The sequence below is a fragment of the Harpia harpyja genome, chromosome 1 (genome assembly GCF_026419915.1).
Source record: "Harpia harpyja isolate bHarHar1 chromosome 1, bHarHar1 primary haplotype, whole genome shotgun sequence".
NCBI classification, from domain to species: Eukaryota; Metazoa; Chordata; class Aves; order Accipitriformes; family Accipitridae; genus Harpia; species Harpia harpyja.
The window spans coordinates 38,457,140-38,480,762 of NC_068940.1; the positions used below are offsets into that span (position 1 = coordinate 38,457,140).

Genomic DNA, 23,623 nt, shown 5'->3' on the forward strand with positions numbered 1-23,623 from the left:
ACTGCAGTAGTTACTTCTGCTATCTTGACAGAAGTTTAAACTCATGCCTGCTTCTACTTTGAGACTCCCATAATCCATATTCTAACAGATCTGTAGTCCTGCCCTCCTGCCCTCACACTTTTCTTCTCCTGCCCCTCACCCTCAACCCCAGTTTGAGTTACGTAAACCAGTGTCAAAGCCCAGTATAGAACTGGGTAGATGCTCAGGACTCTGGTGTAAAACAGCCTTAAGCACTAAATCCTTTGAGAGCTCATCTCTTCCTGCAAATTTAAGTGCCAAGTGAACAGCAGTGGTGCAGTGTATGTAACAAATGGATCTGAAGCACATAAATTATTGGAATTTGTACTTCAAGAGTGCTGTTAAAGGCAATTGCTGTTGCCTAAACCTCTCTCAGCCACTTGATCTATAGTCTTACTGGAAACAAATCTGAGCTACTAATACTGGTGGCTGCTGGGACTATCTGTTAATCTTGCTTAATTATGAGAAACTGGGACAGCAGTTAATAGCTGGATGCTGTTTTACATGCTGATGCTGTGCTCGACTCCTGAGGCAGCTCTCGTTGAGAGTGACTCAACACACCCGACATGGCTGGCATCTCCCAGGGTCCCATATTCATGTCGCTGTTCATAGAGGCAGTGGTGAGGGGCATGGCTTGTGAGCAAGTTCTGGTATTGTAATCCTTGATCTTTCCCTCCCTGCTATGAGCTGAGGTGTATCTTAAAGCTTCCCACTCCTTGGAGGAAGGTTAATGAATACCTGCATAATACTGGCTTGTTCTTTGGTCTTCAGTTGGTTTCTGGAAAATGTTCCAGCCATTTAAAGTAGTGGATGCCTCCGTAAAATCAGTACCGCAGTTCTGGAGCAAAAGGCTGTGTGGATCCTTCTTAACAGTTGTAAATCTGGCTTAAGATAAATTTGTCTTAAGTTGATTACAAACAGATTAGAGCTAAAGCAGAATAAGGCATTCCTTTTAAACTCCACAGAGATGGCCTGTATTTCACTTTAACCAAATGCTTTTAAAAGCTATTTGATTTCAGTCTCTCACCTCCACAGGCAGATGTGGAGTATCCTGCTCCCTGGACCTTCAGGAGAAGATCTTTCAGGCCGTCAACTTCTGCCAAGTCTGTAGTTGCCCCCCAGCTGGCCGGCTGCTCGTGGTGATGCGAGGGCCTAGCAGGAGCAGATGTATTTCTTTATGTATATCTGATGTTGCAGAGGTCCTACAAGCAGAGCTGTTTGGGGACTCATCTGCAAGGGGAAGCATTGCACTGTGGTAAACTGAGGAAGATTACTGCAAAGTGCCTTAAAATCCCGCTCTGCCTTTTCTTAAGCCAGTCTTCAGGACGGCCTGATGGGCTTGGGTTTGGTGTTTGAAGTTCCCATGGATGCATTTCAAAGTGCTCAGCTTTCTGATGTCTTTTGACTTCTCCAATTTTGTTTCATTTTGCTGCTGGACCAAGTTATCTGTGTTCTCTCCGCTCGTCTGCAGCCTTGACCTGTCTGCTGCCTCTGTGAAATACTGGGGACAAACAAGGAGAAACCCAGCTCAGAGCTAGTGTTTGCTGGAATAAACGTGAGGCAGTCGCACCGGTGGCTCAAGGGAAGGGGGTACTCTTTAAGGCAGCCTATGGACCACAAGTGCATTGACAGAAGTGTGTCTTTCTGGCATGTTTTTGTTCTGCGCTATTTAAAAAAAAAAAAAAAAGCTCCAGGACTGGTTTGGCCCACAGCTGTTTGCACAAGACAGCATGGCCAGCATCAGCAGACCTGCCCTGATGAGACGGGACCAAACTGGGAGGTTTTGGCTCAGGTGCAGTGTCTGTCTGTCTGTCTGTAGTCGTCCTGGAACTTGACTAGCAGCAGGCCTAAGAAATGGAAGGGGAGGTGTGGTTGGTAGGGGTTTAAACTAGTCGCCCACCTTGCCCCCCCAAAGCTGGAGCGAGAGGGACTCCAGCAGTTTGATACCAACCATGGCTCTCCTGGTGTGCTCAGCAGCAGCGGGGACTCTCCTGCAGACTGCTGCCCACCTCCTGGCCGGGTTCACGGAGCTCCTGTGCCACCTAGCTGCTTTGCTCTTGTCTTCAGCTATTGCACCTCTCGGCCATGTATGTCCAAAATGCGGCATTGGAATTAAATGAAATAAAATCCAACTGCTAAGACCGGCATTGCTATTTTAAAGTAGCTTCAAGGAATAACTGATAGAACCAGTACCTTGGCTCTGTTTGCTGTTAAATGCTGAGTACCTTAAGGTTGACTTAACCAGGTAAATGGCTTAAAATGCAAGGAGTCTCCAAAACATTTTGTTTTGTAATTATCTCTGCAAGTTTTCGTACGATGTCTTGGGGTACAGGTTTTGGAATATGTGTTGCAAGACAAAGCGGAATTCATTTCCTTTTTTTATTTTTTTTCTTTTTACTGTACTAACTGGAGAGGGATAAGGAAAGATGCACTGTTGATTAAAACACAGCATTGTAGATCTTCCTGATGTTCCTCATGTCTCTTCTGGCTACAGCTCTTCTCCATTCACATCAGCTAGTTTAGGCCTGAAAATATTTTTCATTGCCACGTATCGGACAACAGCAACCTCCTGAAACACAAAAAGCACCACGTGGACGTGCTTCACGTCCTCTGTTCTGCAGAGAGGATGGCCTAGCCCCTGCCCTCGGTCTCTGTACCTGTCTGCCTGCTGCTGCGTTCCGATCCCAGACCGTAACCCCGCTGGGATGAAGGCCCTTACCCCCGTCCGCATGTTCCCACAGCCCAGTGTCGGGCTGCGTGCTGCTGGAGTGGAGATTACTGGTCGGCTGTAAATGTTGGAGGGCCATAAGCGAGACGCAGCAAGTTAAATTACCCCGCTCAGCTTGCCCTCGCTCAACTGCCACAGGAAGAACTTGGGGATGCAAATGCATGAATGGTGTCAGATTATTACAAAGTGACTGTGAATATTTGTAAAGCAGTAGGAGAGCTAATGCTGCTCGTGTTCTGGCCGTAATGAACATAGTTCGCCAATTATTCCTATTAATTGCATTTGACTGTTACGGTCTGCTAAACGCTCGAGAGCGCGCTGGTGTTTCAGAGCTCCCCGGGGGGCTCGCTGGGGTTGCTTTCCCCAGGGTTGCCTGCCGGAGCGGGGCGGAGGGAGCCCCGCGGCTGCCCCGGCCGGGGGGGGGGGGTCTCGTCCCCTCGCCGGCGGCCCCCGTCCGACCCCCGGGGCTCTGCCCCTCCCAGGGAGCCCGCCCGCGCGACGGAGCTCTGCAGGCGCCCTACCTGCACCACAGGGCTCTCCGCGCGCCGCGCCCCGCCCCTCCCCTCCCCTCCCCGCCGCGGCCTCCCCTTAGCGCGCCCGCCCGCCCGCGGCGCGCCGCGCCCTCGAAGCCGCACTTCCCGCGTTGCGTTGACGTGTGGGAGGGGGCGGGGCTCCAGCGGCAGCGGCACAAGATGGCGGCCACCACGGGTGCGGGTGAGCGGGCGCCGGGGCTGAGGGGCCGCGGGCCGGGGGGGGCCGGGCGGGGCCGCTCCTCGCCGCGGGGCAGCCGCGGGCGAGCGGCGCGGCGGGCTGCCGGCGGCCGCGGGGCCCGGCTGGGTGTGTCGGGGCTGGAGGGGCGGCGGCGGGCGCTAGGCCGGGAGGCGCCCGGCGGAGGGGCGAGGGCGGCGGCGGCCGCGGGGGAGGGGGCGGCGGCGGGGCCGAGGGGTTGCGGCTCGGAGGGGGACCCGGTGCCCGGCCGGGGGCGGTGGTGGGGCCGGTCCCCGCTCCTTCGCCGCTGCCGCCGCTCCCGGTGCGGGCCCGACCGGCGCCTCCCCGGGGGCTGCCGAGGCCTCGCGGTGGGAGCGGCCCCGGCGGGGCGAGTCCGGTCCGGGGCCGGGAGGGGTGAGCGGAGCCAGCCCGGGCCCTGCGGGAAGCCTGCCCCGGCCTCTCTGCCAGCCGGCGCCGGGAAGCGGCGCTGGCTGGGGCGGCGCGCTGGGCCGGGCTGCCGGAGCCGGGACCCCCTGCCCGGGTCCGGCCGGGCCCGCGGCCCTCGCCCCGGTCCTGAGGTAGGGACCTGGGGCGAGGAGGCCCCGGCCGCGGGCAGCCGCCTGAGCGCAGCCAGCGCGGCGGCTTGTGCCTGTCCTCGCAGAGCCGCCGTGCAGGCGTTTTTCGGAGCGTACTCCTCTTCTGGCCAGCTCTGTGTGGTCAGAGCTCGCCCAGGGTTCTCTAGTCTTAGTAGTCACTGAGCCGTGACTAGAGTTACCTGGGTGAAACTAGCTGCTTTAGAAATCTTTTTCACTAATAATACCTTCCTCTTACATCAGAAGGATGTAACTTCCTTGTCAGGACACGTATGCTTCAAGAAGTCGGTATATTTTTTTCCCCTTTAAAATTGCTTCTCGCCTGCGTTGAGTAGTTAAACAAACCCCATCCTTGCATTTATCATTGCACATTAAACAAGAATACTGCGGCTACTTTTTGAATGGTTTTTTTTCTGCTGACATCCTCTAATGAACTTCAACAGATCGAATAAATTAGTTTCACTTCTGTTTAGCCAGTTTCATTTTCCTGTTTTCTGAAGTCCGTATAGGGTTTCAACTGCACCCCTGTAATGTTTATTTTCAAATTGCTTCCTTTGAAGTTTAAATATGAGATCACCAGAAGACTGTTCTTGAAGATATAACAAAAATATTTTGGAATTCTTTTTTTACAGATAGGTCTCTGTCAATGACCACTTTCAGCTTTTAAGAATAACCGTCACAATGCAGATAATTTGTAGTAATCAAGTTTATAATAACACTTTTAAGATGCAGTGGATGTTGTTCTGAGAATTGTGTTTTAGAGATCTGTGTTTGAATGTATGTGATTCCAAGGTGTTGGAACACTTGATTAAAATACACAAAAAATGTAGTGGAGCCTTCTTCCCCCTCTGATGTCACATTATTCTGGCTACCATACTTTTTCAAGAATCCTTTCAAGCTGCTGACTTTTCATTTTGTATTTGGCTGGAAGAACAAGGCAAATATTTTTCTTTTTAAGCCAGTGCAGCTTCATGAATTAATTGTCTGGGTGGTCACAGAGGGGTATGTGTGGAAAGGGACTTGGACTGCAGTGATAAAGTCCAAAGCTAGTCCTACTGCACAGCTTTCCTTTTGCAACAAACAGTCTTTCTGATAAGCTGTCGTTAACCATCATCTGCTAGCCACATTGTGCCTTTTGGATTGCTTCCTATTATGTCAGGGATTTCTGAAAGCTGTCTTGTTTCTTCAGTGCTGGAGGCACGAAGCAATATGCAGCCAGGTAGATATGAGTAGGGGCATCAGTTTCTTGTGTCAACAATGTGGGCATTTCAAAAGCGCTGCACTTCGGCTACTCATGGTATCCTGTGTGTTTAACTGCTTCTGGGAGGGGGAATGAAAAAAAAATAAATCAGTGTGTGACTTAAAAACAGGTGTTGCAGTAACACTGAACTTTTGCAGTAAACCCTCAATTCAGTATGGGAGAACCTTCAGATACAGGCCAGCAGCTTACATTGATGGGAGCCTTAGAGCTTTGTCTGGCTCTAAATCATAGGCTGTCCTACCAGCAGCAGTCTGCATTCTCTTGTGGTGTTAGTAAAGGATGGAGAGTCTCCTGATAAAGAGAACAACATAGTGTCCAGTTACTGATAGTGGTGGTGGCACTGCAATGCAGTTTGTATGGTTCCTTCTTGACACTGCACTGAAGGCATTGCCTAGCACACACAAATAGAGCCTGGAAGTGACACCTTCTTGTCCTCCACTGCTGATTGATTTGCTGTGGGGCTTTGGGCAAGAAGCTTAGTAGTATCTTTACTCATAGGTAAAACAGATTTTGCTAATACTTGTTTCATGGAATCTTAATGTATTCATATTTGTTTATAAAACACTCAAATATGTTTGATAATCCTGAGTTTATAGTATTTCAGCAAAGGAGCTTAAACAGAGGTTGAGGATGAAAAATACTCAGTCTTTCTTTAAAAGCAGCTACTGACCCAGAGGAAGAAATGGTACCAAATGTCCCTGTAACTTAAAAAAGTCATAGTGCTGCTGGTCCTGGGAATTAGACTGGTAAGCTTTATATTTGTATCTAATAAACAGGTAGAAGTAATTAACAGGGCGAAAAACAACCCTCACCTGGAAGAAATGTTATGATGTAAGGTCCACCAGTATCACTTACATAGAGGAGAATTCTGTGTTGCTGATGATGTGGGTTTCCCACACACACAATTAATATCTGAATAAAAAGATAAGGGTTGACTTTAATCATTCTAATAAGGCTCCTCATAGAAGACTACAAACACCCACACTGTAAGCGTATGTCTGTCCATCCTTCAGACTGAAATGTCGTGCAGGAATGCTCAGCTGGCTCAGGTACCAGAGGTGATCTAGCCAAGAAATCAAGGGCTCAGAGGCTCATGTACTCCGTCCCCCCCAGGGAAGTTGGGCTTCGTGGAGTATGTTGCAGTTAGGCTACAGGAGCTTGCTCCACGTCACTGTAGACTTGGTATTGTAATGGATCAAAACCTGACCATGTTGGCCTGTGGAATCCTGTTTCTTTAACTTTCGTCCTGGGAAAAGTTTAATGACTTCATTTAACCCACTTTTCTCTCATAGGTCCGTTTAGGGGGTCTGTTGCAGGGCTGTGATAGACACTGTGTTTACCAACAGCCTGGAAGAACTGAGTAGTAAAATGATTTGCCCAGATTTAAGTTACTCAGAGTCAGAGGAACGTGAAGAACTCCAGAAGGACAATTCATTAGGTGTACGGTCATGGTAGTGCTGATATATGGCTTAATGCTCCTAACAGAGAGAAGAGCACAGATAGGTTTTAGTACAGTATATTAAAAGTATATATTTGTAATTGTTGGGGAACCCATAACTTCACTGTAAACTCAAAGTGACACTTGTGAAAAGCAAATGAGACATTACAGTGAAGAAGAAACTGTGTATTGAAGGATATAGAAGGTGTGCCCTGCCTCTGCAAATGGACCGTGATATCTCCTTTGGAGTGCACTGCATACAATAGTCATTGTTATCTCAAAATAAATATTGCCAGCCACCAAGTACTTTCTAAGTCTGTAAGTAAAATACTCAAGGGAAAAAAATAATTTAAGAGAAAATGGGAAGATAAATTATGCCTTCTTAAATAAGGTGGACTATAAAAGCACATGAAATAGCGGGTGCTAAAGGAGTTCATTGCAGAGCTTCTTTGTGTATTATAATGGCAGGATGCAATAGATTAAATACAAAGGTAAATAGTTCAAAACTCTTGCAAGAAGATACTCAGTTGAATCTCTTCATGTATAATGATATAAATTACATAATATATTTGAAAAATGCTGCTCTGGCTGAGAATTTAAAATTATTCATTAGTGTATTAAATATGTAAGTGGGTAAGGATCATAGAAGATATAATACTGATGAATTTTGTAAGGTGTATGAAGGTTGGGATTTTCACATTGTAAGGGGTTTTCTTTAACTATTGCAAGTCAAGATGAAATTACTCTGTTTCTACCTACTGATTAGTTTGTGCACTTCCCTCCCAAGTCTGACCTGGGCCTGGCCCAGAAGCAAAGCCCGGATCGGCATGCATCCTGCCTCTGCCGCTCCCCACCTGCGCTTGTCAGCTCTGGTGTTAAAACTGGAGTCCCGTACTGAACAGGTAACTTTGCTTTAGTCTGTCGATGTGGTGTCTTGCTCTTCAAAGCTTATCTTAAAATCAGTGAACCTGCTTGTGCATTCACTTTTTGTTGGGTGGTGTGAATTTAAGAAAACCTAGCGATACTTTGTGGGTAGAAGAGGCAGCTGGAGGAGAGCGCTCAGCTCTCGGTCAGTAACAACCGTTTCTTTTCACAATGCAAAGAGGAAATAGTGGGTTTTCTACTGGTGAGATTTAGTGTAAAGATTTTTGTCCAGGATGCTAGTTCAGGGTGACTTATTTTCTAGAGTAACTTCTAGCTGAGCTGGTAATGTTTTGCTTTTCAGCTGTGATACAAGCCACAGAATGCATCTGATTCTAACTCTTCTGCTGCTGGAAAGCTTTATTTGGCTTCAGACCTCAATGATGCTGCCAGTCTACCTCAGACAAATGTTTTAAAGTGATCTCTTTCCAAGTAATGTGCTTAAAGTATTGAAAGACAGAACCTAGCTTACACAGAGAAAACACTTCAGATTGTTTCAAGTGCTCAGGGTGTTATGTTGGATCTGCAAAACCTCTCAGTACCAGTCTGCATTATCAGAGTGGAAATCATGACTATAAAGATGATGCAAGAAATCTAAAGCTCCTGTCTCCTGAAAATTTTTGTGACAGTTGCTGAAAGCCTTTTTTCAGTTTTAAATATTCCATCACTTCAGAAACTTTATATACCATTGTGACAAGGAATGATTTACTTATTTTTTACAATTGCAGTGCTGCAAGGGTAAGCTATCAAATTTTCAGTAGTTGAAATCTCTGCAAAGAGATGAGAAATATATTGGAAAAGATGTAATTAAGGCTGAATATCAAATACACAAAAACAAGCAACAGAAGGGGCTTTAAAATATTAAGCAACAGAGGTGTTTAAAGCTATTTTATTTCAGTTCACTTGAGCTACTGTAAATCAGGAACTAGTCCAGAAGGCAGAGTTAAATTTGATAAGTAAGCTGTTATTGGTGAAGATGTCAAGAACCTTCAGCAAAAAGACAGTTCCTCTTTTTAGAGCCCCTAACGAGTGAAGTGCATTTTCTGTGTGCTTTGCTGAGGTGTTCTGTGCAGTATATTTGTGCTTTAATCCTGAAGAGAAATGCTTGTAATTTGATTTCACTTTAGAAAGGAGAGAGGAATGTATTCTTGACGTTTTTGTGAGAGGTGTATATTTTGTTCTACTGACACTGTTGAAAAAGATGGAAGAGGAGGATCTACTCTCAAAGGCATATTGTCCACTTTGTTTCACTGGTTTCACTGTGCTGTTTTCAGCTTGATAAAGTTTCTGAATTTGGAATTGCTTCCACTATATAACTGGGGAAAATTAGAAGATTAAAAAGCATAGTCTGTCAAAAAGTGTTGTTTTTAACTTGTTAAAAACATACTGTGTACTTCACGTGAATGTAAATTTAAGATGAGAAAAATCTTCGACTGGTAAGATCACTCTTAAAACTATCGTAAGACACATTTAGTTGTGTATCTGTGTATCTTTAGTAATGCTGCGATATAAAGTAAATCTGAGTGCTTTAAGGTCTTTAAAAGTTTAGGTTGGCGTTTAACTGTCTTCTGGGAATAATTCTGTTCTTCCCTAGTGCGGAACTTAACTTAGTGAGATTCTGACAGATCTTACCTTGTCAGTACAGTTATTAATTTAGCTTTCATAAGTTTGCTGTTGCGATTAATAGTAAATACCTCCTTTTGCTCTGAAATGTTTTTTCAGTTCCATTTCTGGGAGTATTTCTGTGCAGTCAGGCAAGCTGCAAGTGAAGCAATTCTATAGATATGATTGTATTTTTGTATCAAATGGAGCTGCTATTTGAGAGTCTTCTTGAACCATAGCAAAGGCTAAATTAAAATGCATAACTGAAAGTACTTCCAACAACCTGATTACTTTTTTAATTGCCTCTTGCTTTATTTAAGTTTTCTTGCGTTAAATGAAGGACTCTTAGAAAAACAGGTTTGTTTGGTTACTGCCTTGAAAGTGTCCATTGCTACACTGAAAAGATTATGCAAGGTATTTATTGGGGGGTGGGAGGACCACACGGAGTTGACTCATGGTTGTGTCAGCTGGCGCAGGACATCTCCTAACTCTGAATCTGCCATGGTTTAGCCATGGAAGTTATTTGGCAAATAACCGTGTATGCCTAGAACAGATCAGATCGCTCTCTAGGAATCTTGGTGGACAGCAAACATGATGATGGTGTGTTTGTGTACGACCACAAGTGATAAAGCTTGCGTGGTTTCTGAGGTTTGGGTCCCTGCAGGATGTGGTGGCCGACCGTGAGTGCTCCAGGCCATTGCAAATGAAGAGGAGGTGGGGTTGGCTTAATGGCTTTGTGCATCTTTCCAGGCTGACCAGAAAGGTGAATCTGGTCTTTTATTCTGCCTTACTTAAGGGCAGGTTATTTAGAAATTATTTAAAGCATTTATGATCATATGGCCATAGTCTTTTATATGTATATGTGTGTTTTTCTTCCTGTTGAATCTCCTGAGAATGTGTCAGGGAGGGAGCTGAGTTACCGTCTTTGATGTGACTCTGAACTTGCCTTCTGTAGTGGCTGACGTGCTGGTCTTCCTCTGAGCTTTAGCATAGGGATAAAACATTTTTAGAAGGCAATGATGCTGTTGGACAGTGTGGTTCATTGTAAAGTGATCAATCATCTCATAATTTATTTACTGTGAAGCGCATAAAACTCAACTATATGTACTTCGCTTTTCGCACCTCCCTTTGCCACTGATGCTCCGGTAGTGCTCACAAGTGAGCAGTTGCTGTGGAATTAATAATAAATTATGTTAATGTTTTCTGTGTGGTAGGAGCCAGTGCACGATATGACTAGCTAGCTCTCTGTAGACCTCAGACTTATCAGAGAACTCTAAAATCCTGTGTGACTCCTTTATGGCTCTGATTCATGGTGAATCAGAGCAGCTGTGTCTGGGGAGAGCTCGGAAATAAAGTTGCCTTCTCTTCCCGTAAGGTTGTAACGCCAAACCTAGCTCTGGTTAGCAAATGTCAGAATTAAGACTGCCTTTCAGCCTTGGTTGTGGCCTCCTCGAATATATATGTGATGATGTAATTTTTAATTACATGATCGCTTAATTTTCTTCGCACAGGATTCCTGCCTCACTCGGTGAACAGAGTGCATGATGCTCAGAGGAAGGGTAGACAGGCAATATTTTTTGTTTCCTCCTTTGGTGTCTGGCCTGTGTCTTCTTGCCATAAAGCTGATTCCTCCTCGGTTATTTGTTTTGGTCTAATTAAATATCAGTAAATTGTCTTTGCACTACTGGTAAATATGAAGTGGTATTATCAAGTACTGAAGTATGGAGACTGAGATGATGCTTGTTAAGCATTGTGTTGTTGTGGTCCAGAAGAGAGAGTATTTTTTGGCAACACAACACATTCGAGGCAGGTCTTCTGCTGGCTTCAGCTTATCGCTTCTGTGAGCGGGGAGAGGCTCAGGTTGGGTTTCTAATAATAGCCACGGACGGTTTCCTTTGCGGCATCACCCGCGTTGTTGAAGAGCTGCTGTGTCAGACCGAAGGGTGGAGTTCACCCTCCAGAAGGACCTTTTGTTTGTCATTCTTCCCTGGCTGTTTCTTTTCCGGGGTGCCCGCAGGCAGGGCTGACGCCCAGACAGCAGCTTTAGGCATCGCACAGCTGTGAGTCATTCCCCATCTCCAGCTCTCCCATGCATCCACTGCAGCAAAAATACTGAAATAGGTAGTGTGTGTGTAAGTAAAGGTGCCACCTTGTCCTTCAACTCGTACTCCATCTGTTTCTCTTGTCCCCTAGCTCTCTTATCCCCTGTGTTGGAGCTAGACTGCTCTCTTCTCTGCCTCTCCTAACTACAGCTGGAGAGCTTTGGGAATATAATTAAAAATGGGATGGCTAATCTGTCATGATTCAGGTATGAACCGCATACTTGAACCTTCATATGCCCGAGGTACGCAAGATACATACTTCGTACTTTTAAGACTTGCTGGGAGGGGAAACACTGGAAGTTTTCATGCAGGGGAGGTGACAGTGGTCCCCAAGAGGTCCTGTTACCACCAAGGGTTTGGGGCTCAGTTAATCTTAGGGCGATGGCTTCACCGGCCCCAACTGACTCATTTTCTTTCGCAGCCAAAGATTTGTATTACTCAGCAGCCATGGTAACAGCACGGTCTCGCTGGGAGTTGAAGATGTAGATTTGGCATGGAGTTGTATTTGAGTCGTGCTCAACAGCCCCCATACGTGTGGTTTGGTATAGCCAGTGCAGATCTGGTGTCTTCTGACGCTGCTTTTTTTGATTCCAGGTTTCTCCTCATACTGTTGCTACAGCTGTGTTACTGAATCATGTTTCCCCAGAATATTCTTGAACATGATTTTGTTAGATGTGTATGAAACTGGCCAACAAACTAATTCCTTTAGTAATTTGCTTTTTTGGTTTCTTTTATGCTTGCTTTGTAGTGAATGAAATTTGGGCAGCTCTGATTCTGCAGCAAAATCATCACTGACATTTAGCTTCTTTAGGTCGTTAATATGTTTAAAAGGGATTTTAAAGCTACCAGAGTTACTCGATTTTAAGCACTGCTACATTTCACAGTACCTTAAATCTCCTGCATTTTCCACACTGCCAAGCAGCTACAGAGATGATTTTCAAAGCCCTTGGTCCCTTTCTGATGTTCTTAGAGTTCAGTGCCACGGCTTCTGACTGAGAAGTTTGCTGGGTTCACTTTATACACTGAAAGGCTGATTTCCCATTCTCTTTCTGCTGTACTAAATAAGTGACAGTGAAGAAAGGGATTAATTGTGATTTTCTGTTTTTACTTGCTTGTTAATAGTTAACTTCATACTATTTGGGGGGGAAACTCCAAACCCCAGATCCAACCTTTTTGTATGTCAGGTGAAAATAACTTTATTAAATATATGCTGGCAATAATTTCGTTGTTGTTGGAGAGAGATATGCTTCACACAGGTACCTGGAAGGATGTGGTGGGTTGACCCTGGCTGAACACCAGGTGCCCACCAAAGCCCCTCTGTCACTCCCCTCCTCAGCTGGACAGGAGAGAGAAAATACAACGAAAGGCTCATGGGTCGAGATAAGGACAGGGACGTCACTCAGAAATTATGGTCATGGGCAAAACAGACTAGACTTAGGGAAAAGTAATTTAATTTATTAGCAATCAAGTCAGAGTAGGGTAATAAGAAATAAAACCAAACAAATCTTAAAACACCTTCCCCCCACCCCTCCCTTCTTCCCGGGCTTAACTCCACTCCTGATTTTCTCTACCTCCTCCCCCCTGCAGTGGCACAGGAGGACGGGGAATGGGGGTTGCCATCAGTTGCTGCTGCTCCTTCCTCCTCAGGAGCAGGACTCCTCACACTCTTCCCCTGCTCCAGCGTGGGGTCCCTCCCACGGGAGACAGTCCTCCACAATCCTCTCCGGCGTGGGTCCTTCCCACAGGCTGCAGTTCTTCCTGAACTGCTCCAGCGTGGGTCCCTTCCCCGGGCTGCAGTCCTTCAGGCACAGACTGTTCCAGCGTGGGTCCCCCACGGGGTCACAAGTCCTGCCAGAAAACCTGCTCCAGCGTGGGCTCCTCTCTCCATGGGGCCACAGGTCCTGCCAGGAGCCTGCTCCAGCACAGGCTTCCCACGGGGTCACAGCCTCCTTCGGGCATCCCCCTGCTCTGGCGTGGGGTCCTCCCTGGACTGCAGGTGGATATCTGCTCCACCGTGGACCTCCCTGGGCTGCAGGGGGACAGCCTGCCTCCCCATGGTCTTCCCCACGGGCTGCAGGGGAATCTCTGCTCCGGCGCCTGGAGCATCTCCTCCCCTTCCTTCTTCACTGACCTTGGTGTCTGCAGGGTTGTTTCTCTCACATGTTCTCACTCCTCTCTCTGGCTGCAGTTTCTGCGCTGCAGCAACTTTGTTTCTCCCTTCTTAAATGTGTTCTCCTAGAGGCGCTACCACTGTCACTGATGGGCTCGGCCTTGGCCAGCGGCAGGTCCATCTTGGAGCCAGCTGGCCTTGGCTCTATCAGACATGGGGGAAGCTTCTAGCAGCTGCTCACAGAAGCTGCCCCTGTAGCCTCCCTGCTACCAAAACCTTGCTACGCAAACCCAATACAAAGGAGAAGTGGTGGCCTAGAGTGCATTTATGTTTTGTGATGACTGAGGTACAGATACCTTGTAGAATATGAGTAATTAAGTCCCCTGTGGCCTGGATTCAAGATCCTCCTTCACCATGGACTTAGTGTGTGACCTTGCATATGTCACCTAAGGTCTCTATGCCATTGTTTTCCATTAATGTAATGGGGTGTTGCGGTTTAACCCCAGCTGGCAACCAACCCCCATACAGCTGCTCGCTCACTCCCCTGGCCCGATGGGATAGGGGAGAGAGTCGCAAGAGTAAAAGTGAGAAGACTTGTGGATTGAGATAAAGACAGTTTAATAGGGAAAGCAAAAGCCGCGCACGCAAGCAAAGCAAACAAGGAATTCATCGCCCACTTCCCATCGGCAGGCAGGTGTTCAGCCATCTGCAGGAAAGCAGGGCTCCATCATGTGTAACAGTGACTTGGGAAGACAAAACACCATCACTCTGAATGTACCCCCCTTCCTTCTTCCCCCAGCTTTATATGCTGAGCATGAAATCCTATGGTCTGGAATATCCCTTGGGTCAGTTGGGGTCAGCTGTCCCAGCTGGGTCCCCTCCCAACTCCTTGTGCCCCCCCCCCAGCCTCCTCGCTGGTGGGGGGGTGAGAGAAGCAGAACAGCCCTTGACTCTGTGCAAGCACTGCTCAGCAGTAACAAAAACATCCCTGTGTTATCAACACTGTTTTCAGCACAAATCCAAAACGTAGCCCCATACTAGCTACTGTGAAGAAAATTAACTCTATCCCAGCCAAAACCAGCACATGGGGATAAGAAAATTTCCCTGTTTTGCTGTGTGTTTTGAGGATAAATGTGCCAGCAATTAAGAAGTGCTGAACTTCCTCAGTGGTGGAGGTCATAAGTACAAAGGATGCTATTGCTGCTGACAAAGCCCACTTAAATTAACTTCAGATTAACCTACTAATGTTATGAGTGAGTTTCATTTGCTTTGAATGGTATTTTTAAAAGCTCTGAGTGAGTTGAGTGATGTCAAGCCTCTCATGGTGTCATTTTGTAGAATCTTCTAAATTTTTATACTATAAATCATATAGACAAGCGCTAATTAGAGCTCCATAATACTGTGTTTATCTCTGAATGGACAGAGATTTCCTTCCATTTTACTGCCTGCCCTAATATCTGGCCTGTTAGCCTTATAGCATGTTTAGTTGTGGATACCTTGATTTTGCTTGTAAAATCTAGGCTAAATATGGGGATATCTTTTTCATAGTGTTGAAAGATTGTCATTCAAAAAATAGTGATATTTTTATGTTTTTTACCCAAAGTATTTTCCGTAGAATGACCAGAAGTATCAGTGAAATTACACTAGCTTTATTTCTTTACTAGATTTCTCGACTCAAAATATTTTTATGATTGTTTTCAGGAGTAAAAGTTCCTCGTAATTTTCGTCTGTTGGAAGAACTTGAAGAAGGTCAGAAAGGAGTAGGTGATGGAACAGTTAGCTGGGGCCTCGAAGATGATGAAGATATGACACTTACAAGATGGACAGGAATGATTATTGGGCCTCCAAGAGTAAGTATCCACTTAAATATTAAAATAGTACTGTTATTTTTTTTTCTTCCCCCTTTTCCTCTCTTAATCTAACCACTGAAGTAGAAAACAAAACACAAATGGGTGAAAAAACGCTTTAGCAAGTGATTTATGTTGAAGGTTCAAGTTCCATATAATAATGGGTTTCATGTATCTATATGTCTTTTTGCTTATAATTTGGAATATTTTTAGTGCCTTTCTCTGGTTAGTTTTGTTACATGTCTGCTTTATATTTACAGATTCATTAAGACATAACTTTTGAGATTCCAGGATTCTAGTATCCTGTACTCTTGAATACAGCAAGGTTTAAAATCCTTAGGCTAGTGAGATTACATGTGGAGCTAATGTAGGTAAAATGTGGATGTTTTGTTCAGTACTGCTAGTCTTTCTGCTGTTTCTTGTTGAGTTTATGGGTTGTTCTTTATTGCAGCAGTACTGACTTGCTCTTGTAGAGTTTCAGCTAACTCAGGCAACTCAAATTTTAATGAATTCAGTTTCTTCTCTGAATGTTCTCTCCCGAAGTAGCTTCTTATAATGCTACTGGTCTCTTTGGTAGTATTGTTGCGTTCTCTCTCTCTTCTCCCCCCCCAAGCCCCACTACACTGTGGGTCTCCACTCTGGTAGTGAACTTAAGGTCTTAATTGTGCATTGTATGTATGTATTGTGTATTGTATGTATTCTGAAACCAAAACTTGTCTGTTGTCTCCAGTTTCACTGTGTATCTCTGTTCTGTTTCCTTAATATCCTTACCATGAAGTGCAAGCAGTTGATTCTCCTTCCTGCAATAGTAGATGTTGTCTTCTATATCTGGCCTCAGTACCACTTCTCAGTAATTCCAGTGTTCTCAATCTATTGTATGGAAACCTTTACAGACCTTTAATCATGGTACTGCCCTATGTGTTTCCATTCTGTCAGTTGCCTTTTCTGACATACAGTGAGGTTGTACAAGAATTTATATTATAATGGCATTACACGTGCAGTATTTTCTGTCTCATCCAGAAGTGGTGTTTACTTTTTGTCTGCCATTGTTAACATCTCCCCATTCCTGATCATTTCGTTTATGATATGCCCAAATAATTTTCTAGAAGGGCATTTGATTTTAGAACATAAGGAGAGTGTTAATGAGCCTGCATTAAGACTGTGAAGAAAGCTCACTGTGTGCATACACTTTGTGGAAAATTTAAGCAACCTTGAAATCTAATTTAGAAAATTAAATAGAAACTGAAATGTGCAAACAGGTACTTGCTGACTTGTCAGCAGTGATAGAAATTTTTAGTTCATGTCATACTGCTAACCAGGGCTAGAGGACTATCACAGAAGATGATTCAGCTGTGCCTCTTTTGTGTTTCTGACACACTTATGAATATAGATTTTTTTCCAAAAGTGTCTTGACTTCTTTTTAGCTTATTGCTTGAAAGCGACAGGCTGTATTGAGAGAGATTCTGGGAACTTTCAGTCATTCTTGTTTGCTAAGTGGTTGTCCTGCTTTTAGCACTGTTCATACTCAGTGATATTATTACCATTTTTTTTCTTAATAGGATGTGGCAATACTGGCTCTGGAAAAAAAATTTTCAATCCTATTTCCTTCTGGGTAGAAAGCAGTCACACTTGTAGCAGGTGGAAGAATCTTACACTGGGCATCCCAGAGGGAAAAATGAACTGTGGTGCAGAGTTAGATATGTGCTGCTGCTTTGAGTGTCCCTGCTACCATACATGGAAGCATGCTTCTCCTTTCCAGACTTTGTGCGGATGATTTTGCAGCCAGTGATTCATCTTGTTTATACAAGCTATTTAAAAACAGTGGCACTGTCAAAACTTCAGCTTTATGTGCACATATTTTATATCGGCTCTAGACATGTGCACGGTCAAGGCTTTCCATTCACTAGTCTTAATGTGGTGTGGCTATTTGCAAAGACCCGAAAAAACTGCACAAACCTCTGGGCTGTTAATTCCTCTGTGCACAAGGCATGCTCAGGGGCTCGATCAGGAGACCTGGGCAGGCCAAGCAGAGCTGACAGATGACTTTTTTCCCCAAAACTTTGTGACAGCATTCAGTTTGTCATCGCCCTGGCTGAGGTGCTGGAGGAGTAACCGAGAGGTACCACTGCCAGCCAGCACTGGCCAGGTGCTGGTCCCACCACGGGTGGCTGCAGGCTGGTTTAAAGCCACTTCATTTGCCCAGATGAGAACAGCAGCTGAATCAGGAAGTCAGTTCTTATATTTTTGGTAGTGGTTTGCATCAAAATGCTTATTAATATTAAGGAAAATACTCAGATGTTCAGGGGCATAACAGGCCCTTGAAAGGGATTGGATGGGGTTTTATGTGAGAAGTTTTTGTACGTTGGGCAACCATTCTTAAGATCCTGATGGAGCTGTGGTGCTCTGCTGCCACAAGTAAGCAAGAGCTGCTGGCTGCTTCTGGGCATCTGCGCTCACATGTTCACCTGGATTTTTGCTCATGGTCGCTGCCTTGCGAATTTAATGTTCATTGCAATGTTGAGGGTGCAGGAAATTGTGTCAGAAGCTCTAAATCAGGAGAGCTTGACTGCCTGAACTTCTCCACGATGATCCTGTTCCTGTTGTATATTTCTGCCAGCTGCCTATATTGCCCAGCTTAGCTGGAGCTCTGTGCCAGGCTGCACCAGATCAGTACATCAAAAGTAGTTATTCTCAGACTGCAAAATAACATTGTTGTTGTTGTTTCTTTTAATTAATTTTAAATACTGAAGAATCAATGTAGCCTTGTTAATGTTTGTCTCTCTTCTATACCCATTGATTGGTTAGTTAAAAACTCACGATCCATGATTTCTATTAGCTGTTAAGTATAACAGAGTGTTACTGCGGTGGAGACAAAGTGATAATGCTGTTTGGGATCAGGATGTACTTTGCAATGTGTTGAATCTTGGAGCGTTCCCCTTTCTGAGAACTGGCACATTGGTTTATGACCAAAGAATATTTTTCAAGTGCAGTTCTAGGACAGGCTGACTTCAGATAGTTGCCTAAGCTAAAGCTGTGGCTTCAATTTCAAGGTAGTGTGTGTGATCAGTAAACTGATAAAACAAAGCTGCTTTGTAAAGATTGGTTGGAAAGTAGGTATCTGAGCTGTGTGATGATTAAAAATATCATTTCAGTTGGTGAATGGGAAGCAATACCAGTTTCATTCCTTATATGAAGATTTGATGCTTAAAAGACCACTAGAATTTATTACCCTGAAGAGGTAACATTTGATACTCTGAATATTATAAAATGAGCCCGGAACAGAGGTAGCCAGCATAGTGTATAAGTGGGTGCCCTTATGTTTAGTAGTTTACATGTCCCTAAAGTAACCACTGTTTTAACCAAATGCTTATTGAACTGCCTGATGTAATTGTTCCACCCTTTCTTTTCCCCTCAGACAATTTATGAAAACAGAATATACAGCCTTAAAATAGAATGTGGGCCTAAGTATCCAGAAGCACCTCCATTTGTAAGATTTGTAACAAAAATTAATATGAATGGAGTAAATAGTTCTAATGGAGTGGTAAGTCTTTGGTTTTTACTAATTTTAACATGGTTTTCATGTGCAGCTTCCAATTAATGCTTTGTTTATACTTGCAACTCGCTTAACTATTTATTGCTTGCTGATGCCATTTTCTTTGAGTAGAAGGAAAGGGGGTAGGAGGGAAGTATATGAGCCAAGTGTGTTCTGAAATCAAAACGTAGAATTGACTTTTCCTGCCCTTTTGCAACTCACAAATAGTTGCATCATGTGGGGTTTTATTACGCTTTTAGGAAACCAATTGCTTCTTTTGCATTCTTTGGTTTCTCTTGCTCAGATTTCTTATAGGATCTTTAGTTGGAGGGTGTGGGGGGGGAGTTAATTATATCAAACGTATCGATTCTGACAGGAATGGTCTTTTTGTCTATTTTAGGTGGACCCCAGAGCCATATCAGTCCTAGCAAAATGGCAGAATTCTTATAGTATCAAAGTTGTTCTGCAAGAGCTTCGGCGTCTAATGATGTCTAAAGAAAATATGAAACTTCCTCAGCCACCTGAAGGACAATGTTACAGCAATTAATTAAAAAAAAAAACCACAAACATGCCCCCCTTATTCAATTTAAGCTGTCTTCATTTTCCACAGTAGTAAATTTTCTAGATGCATCTTGTAGACCTCAAAATACTGGAAAGGAAGTTCCCATTCAAAGGAAGTTTTTCTTGAGATACTGTAAATGATACTAATTTTTTTCATTTGAAATATAAGTTGTGCTATAACAAATAATCCTGTCGTGTAACCACTGTCCACATAGCTGAACTTCTGGTATCAGGAAAAGTCTATTTAAATTTATTACTGTCAAGACCAGTGTGGCACATCTAACTTAACTGTGAAAGCATACATCCCACAATCACCTTGCTGTGTGTCTGGCCTGGGTTTTTTTTTCTTTTTCTGTCTTTTGCAATAGAGTCGAAGCTCAGGGCTATTTATTAGAGTAGACACAAAGGTTTTTGCTTCCAGTACTACACTGGGCTTTATGGACTACTAGTGGGGATGTGTGCTAACCTCAGTCATCCCTCCCTTTGTGCTATCTCTAGTAAAGGCTGAATGTGACTGTGGTTGTTTTTGGTTGTTTTTGGTTTTTTTTAAATGCCCTGATAATCTGGGGCAAGCTTTCCTTCTTCCCTTTGGCCAAGGCATAGATTGTATTTCTCTTCCTGGTCCCCCTCACCAGTGACGTGGGCTTTGGGTGAGGGATTCAGGGTTCTTTTAATCTCTTCCCTCTTCCCCTCTTTTAGTGGGGGTGCTGCTTTCTTTTTGCCCCTCTTTGTGACTCTTCTCACCCCTGGCCAGCAGGGGTAAGTGTTGGGGCAATAACTTGACCTGTTCTCTCTTGCTTATCATTTTGGTTTTGCAACAAATTTAGTCTTCACCAGCCTGGGAAACAAGAGTATCTATTCTGCTCGCAAACTTGGATTTTCCCTGTCCCTCCAGCACTGCTGCCACACCGCCAAGCTGGCCACGGCTGATGTTATTAGATAGGCTTTTGACATGGTGAAAAGAGCAGTAATTTACCAGGATTGCTGAAATCTTCTGCTGCCAAACTTTAATGGGGAAACTCTGCACGTAGAGATTCTGAACACATGCTCCAGCTCAAATAGTTCTATTTTGGTGCTTTGGATTGACCCAAGAATGTTAATTAACAAAATGTTGCACTTAAGTTTGGCCATTCTAAAGATGTGATGACTCCAGACAAATCAAATCAGTGTAGTAGATTTTATTAGGATTCTGTAAGTCTTAGAAGAGAAATCTCTTCAGTGAAGATTTTGGGGAAGCAGTGCATACAGCAGATTGAGGACCTTTATTGGCTTTGCATCCTGGCAAATCACTGCCTTTTCTGGTTTACTGTTTCGGACCACTAACTGCTGAAATGTGGATGCAAGCTTACATACAACCAACCTAGTGTGTCCTAAGTTTTATGAAAAATTCAGTGTTTGTGTAAAAAAAGAAAGAAAAAAAGAAAAAAAGAAAAATTAAAAATAAACACATTTTAAAGCAGCAGCTATCAAGTCAATGAACAATTGATGTTTCCATTAACTCTTTTGAGGAAAATATTAGTTGTAAGGATTTAACATCCTCTGTAATTAAAGTTTAACATAACAGTATTCCATAAGCAGCCTTTTTATTGTATCAGACCATTGCCTGATTTTAATATAATAAAAAGTGTGCATTAATATTAGAAGGCTTTAATTGTATTTATGTTTAGAATTTTGATCCCTTATGGAATTCTTGATTTGTTGGAAGTATCTTCCTACAGATCACATTTAGCTAACAGTATGTAAACTGGTGGCGAAAGGCAATTGTCTTTATCCAGCTGCTGCTGCTGTGCCAAGGAGAATCTTTAGTTTTAGTTTAAACCTCAGACTCCCATAGACTTGGCAATTGGTAACATTAGTGATGCTAAGGAATCTTAGCATCACTTCACTGCTGAAATGAATTTCTAGATACATGTGCTGTCTGAAGGTACTCTGTCATTGCAATGACCTTTATGCGCTGTAGTCCTGAGGAAATCAAATCCCCATACAGTTGCATGTTACGCTGTCTGTCAAGTTCAAGGAGAGCTTCACAACCTGAAATTTTACCTGTTTTCCCTCGAATAGTGAAGTGTAAAAAGCTGACCACCTCTCCAAATCTGGATGAAAATGGGGCTGTGAAATTTTGGCCTTTTCAAGCGTAAAGCTTCTCCACTTCAGAGGATTGCCAGAAGGTACTCGTGCATTCACTTCAGCGTTGTGGTGAAACAAGGTTGTTCCTGGGTTGGGAATGAAAAAGGGAATGACCTTTTGTGAAACTTTGTGAAACTTGCTGCTGGCTTCTAGCCTGGAATACTACTCAATCCTTTGGTAGCTTGGAGGGTATGAAGACAATGAGACTAATACTTTGTCAGCATCGTGTGTGTGTGTTTATTTAAAATAGCTTGGTATCTAAAGATGTTAAATGGGAATCAGAACAATGCTTGATAATTACAGCGTGCTGCTTGATTATCTCTGTTTTTCAGAGCTCTTGTAAGAGTGCCCTTGCCCTGTTCAGGAGGATATCCTGGTTGGTGCATGTTGGGGCCTCCCCCAACCTTCGTACTTCAAGTAACAAAACCTTGAAACTGTCTGGTTTGCTTTGCAGGTTGTACAGGTTAGGGCATTCCACCCTGACCTGGGCCATGCTCTGCCGGGAGCTGTACTGGCAAGAGCCATGTGTTAACATTGGACATACGAAGTTGGGTGGTGCTTTAAAAAAAGGGGCATTCGCTGTAAATTTTCTCACCTAGGAGTTACACTCTTTGAACACGTCAGTGCTCCAATGCACTGCTGTTCCACTCTCAACCAAGTAGGAGTGGTATGGAAAAATAACGTGCTAAGAGTCAGCTGCCATTGAATCTACGTGTTGTAGCTTTGTCAATGTATGTGACCTACAAACTATGTAGTGGAAGGGACGAGTTGTCCCACAGCCTGGTTGCTTGTTTATGTTTCAGAAATGAGGTGGGGAAACGGAACTGTGTCTTACCTGTATTTATCCTAACTCTGGCAGTATAAAGGCAAAGTGTTTAGTTGATCCCTGCTGACCCTCAGTTTATGTCCTGAACCAGTGTCTCTTAAGAGAAAGATACGAGGGGATAATAAATAAGCGGATTGGCTGTAAAATAAATGCTGTTCCTCGGAGCAGGTGCTGCTGGAGGTGGCTGAAGCGGCGCTCAGGGAGGAGATGGGTTTGAGCAGGAGATCGCCATGTGGCTGCCCCTCAGTGCTTCCTGCAGAGGGTCCGTGAGCCATCCTTGTACCAAATGTGCTGGACACTTCCCATAACAACCCCTCACCTGCTGGTGCTTTCTGTGGAACGAGCTTTTGAGTCAGCTCAGAGTATGAAGACGGTAGAGGGAGCTAGCAAGCTTTACAAGGCTTGGGTCTGAGTAAGGTGCAAATGCTGCTCAATTTAAATGTTAAGTCCTCTTGTGGAAATCACTTTTCATATTTATCCTGAATCAATTTCAATTTTAAAAGCCTATTTATAATTACTTTCTCACTGTACAGGCATTAACTTGCTAGGGGGAAAACCAGCACTGCAGTGAGATTTTGATTGTTAATAAAGACTAATTGTTGTTTGCTTTTTGCTTTGTTGTAATTAAGCTCTGTGTGTTTATGTAGGGAGTATACGCTTAAATATGCCTTTCCTGTGCTCTTGCAACTTCTTGCAGTGCTTTGGATTTCAAATTTAAATTTCTTCCACTATCATTAGAGTAATAATTTTTAAGCCAGAAAGTGTCATCAGCTGCTCTGTGAGATGTCGGTGCTGTCTGCGGCTCACCCTAGACTTGTACAAGGACGCAGAGCAGGAAAAGCAGCCGGCGAGTGCGGCTGTGCCCATCGGTCTGGGCAAACAGCCTGGCCGAGGGATGGGCTGCTCTGAATGCTTTATCTTAGCGCTGCCTCAGAGCCCTGATACCGCAGTCCCCTGTGGCACTACCAGGCAGATGTGATGTAGAGGAACAGTGTTAAGTTATGCCAGTTTTAACGAGGGAAACAAACCCAGCAGAGATATGCGGTAGGACATGCTCTTACTCCTTTGCCAAATACCAGTCTTTGTAGTGTCTTGCCAGAATTGTAGGAGCTATTTGTGGCTTACCTTGCTGTTTGTGGGAATTGACCGTTAGGCATTTGAGGTTGGTGCTTTGCCTACAGGATAGTGTTTCCTACATCAAGACACAGCACAGTGAATTCAACATTTTTTTCAAGCTGGCACCAGCTTA

General features: G+C 44.2%; 1 protein-coding gene across 3 annotated transcripts; it reads left to right on the forward strand.

Moving 5' to 3' along the window:
* Positions 1-3,377: 3,377 nt before the first annotated feature.
* Positions 3,378-22,986, forward strand: UBE2V1 (ubiquitin conjugating enzyme E2 V1). 3 transcript variants are annotated; one of them, XM_052787934.1, is made up of 4 exons: positions 3,378-3,460; positions 15,183-15,331; positions 18,744-18,869; positions 19,261-22,986. In XM_052787934.1, exons 1-4 carry the CDS (start codon positions 3,439-3,441, stop codon positions 19,405-19,407), a joined length of 444 nt encoding a protein of 147 aa, XP_052643894.1. In that variant the 5' UTR covers positions 3,378-3,438; the 3' UTR covers positions 19,408-22,986. The 3 variants fall into 3 exon arrangements, with proteins under 3 accessions (XP_052643894.1, XP_052643905.1, XP_052643885.1); XM_052787945.1 differs by having other exon boundaries at positions 3,389-3,454; XM_052787925.1 differs by lacking the exon at positions 3,378-3,460 and adding an exon at positions 11,535-11,577.
* The last annotated feature ends 637 nt before the right edge of the window (positions 22,987-23,623 follow it).

What these genes read in the sequence shown, in the direction of transcription:
- UBE2V1 (XM_052787925.1), top strand. Translation starts at nt 11,550, where the DNA reads ATGGGATGGCTAATCTGTCATGATTCAG. An exon ending in GCTAATCTGTCATGATTCAG is followed by an intron (nt 11,578 to 15,182) that starts GTATGAACCGCA and finishes GATTGTTTTCAG; the next exon opens with GAGTAAAAGTTCCTCGTAAT. An exon ending in TAAATAGTTCTAATGGAGTG is followed by an intron (nt 18,870 to 19,260) that starts GTAAGTCTTTGG and finishes TGTCTATTTTAG; the next exon opens with GTGGACCCCAGAGCCATATC.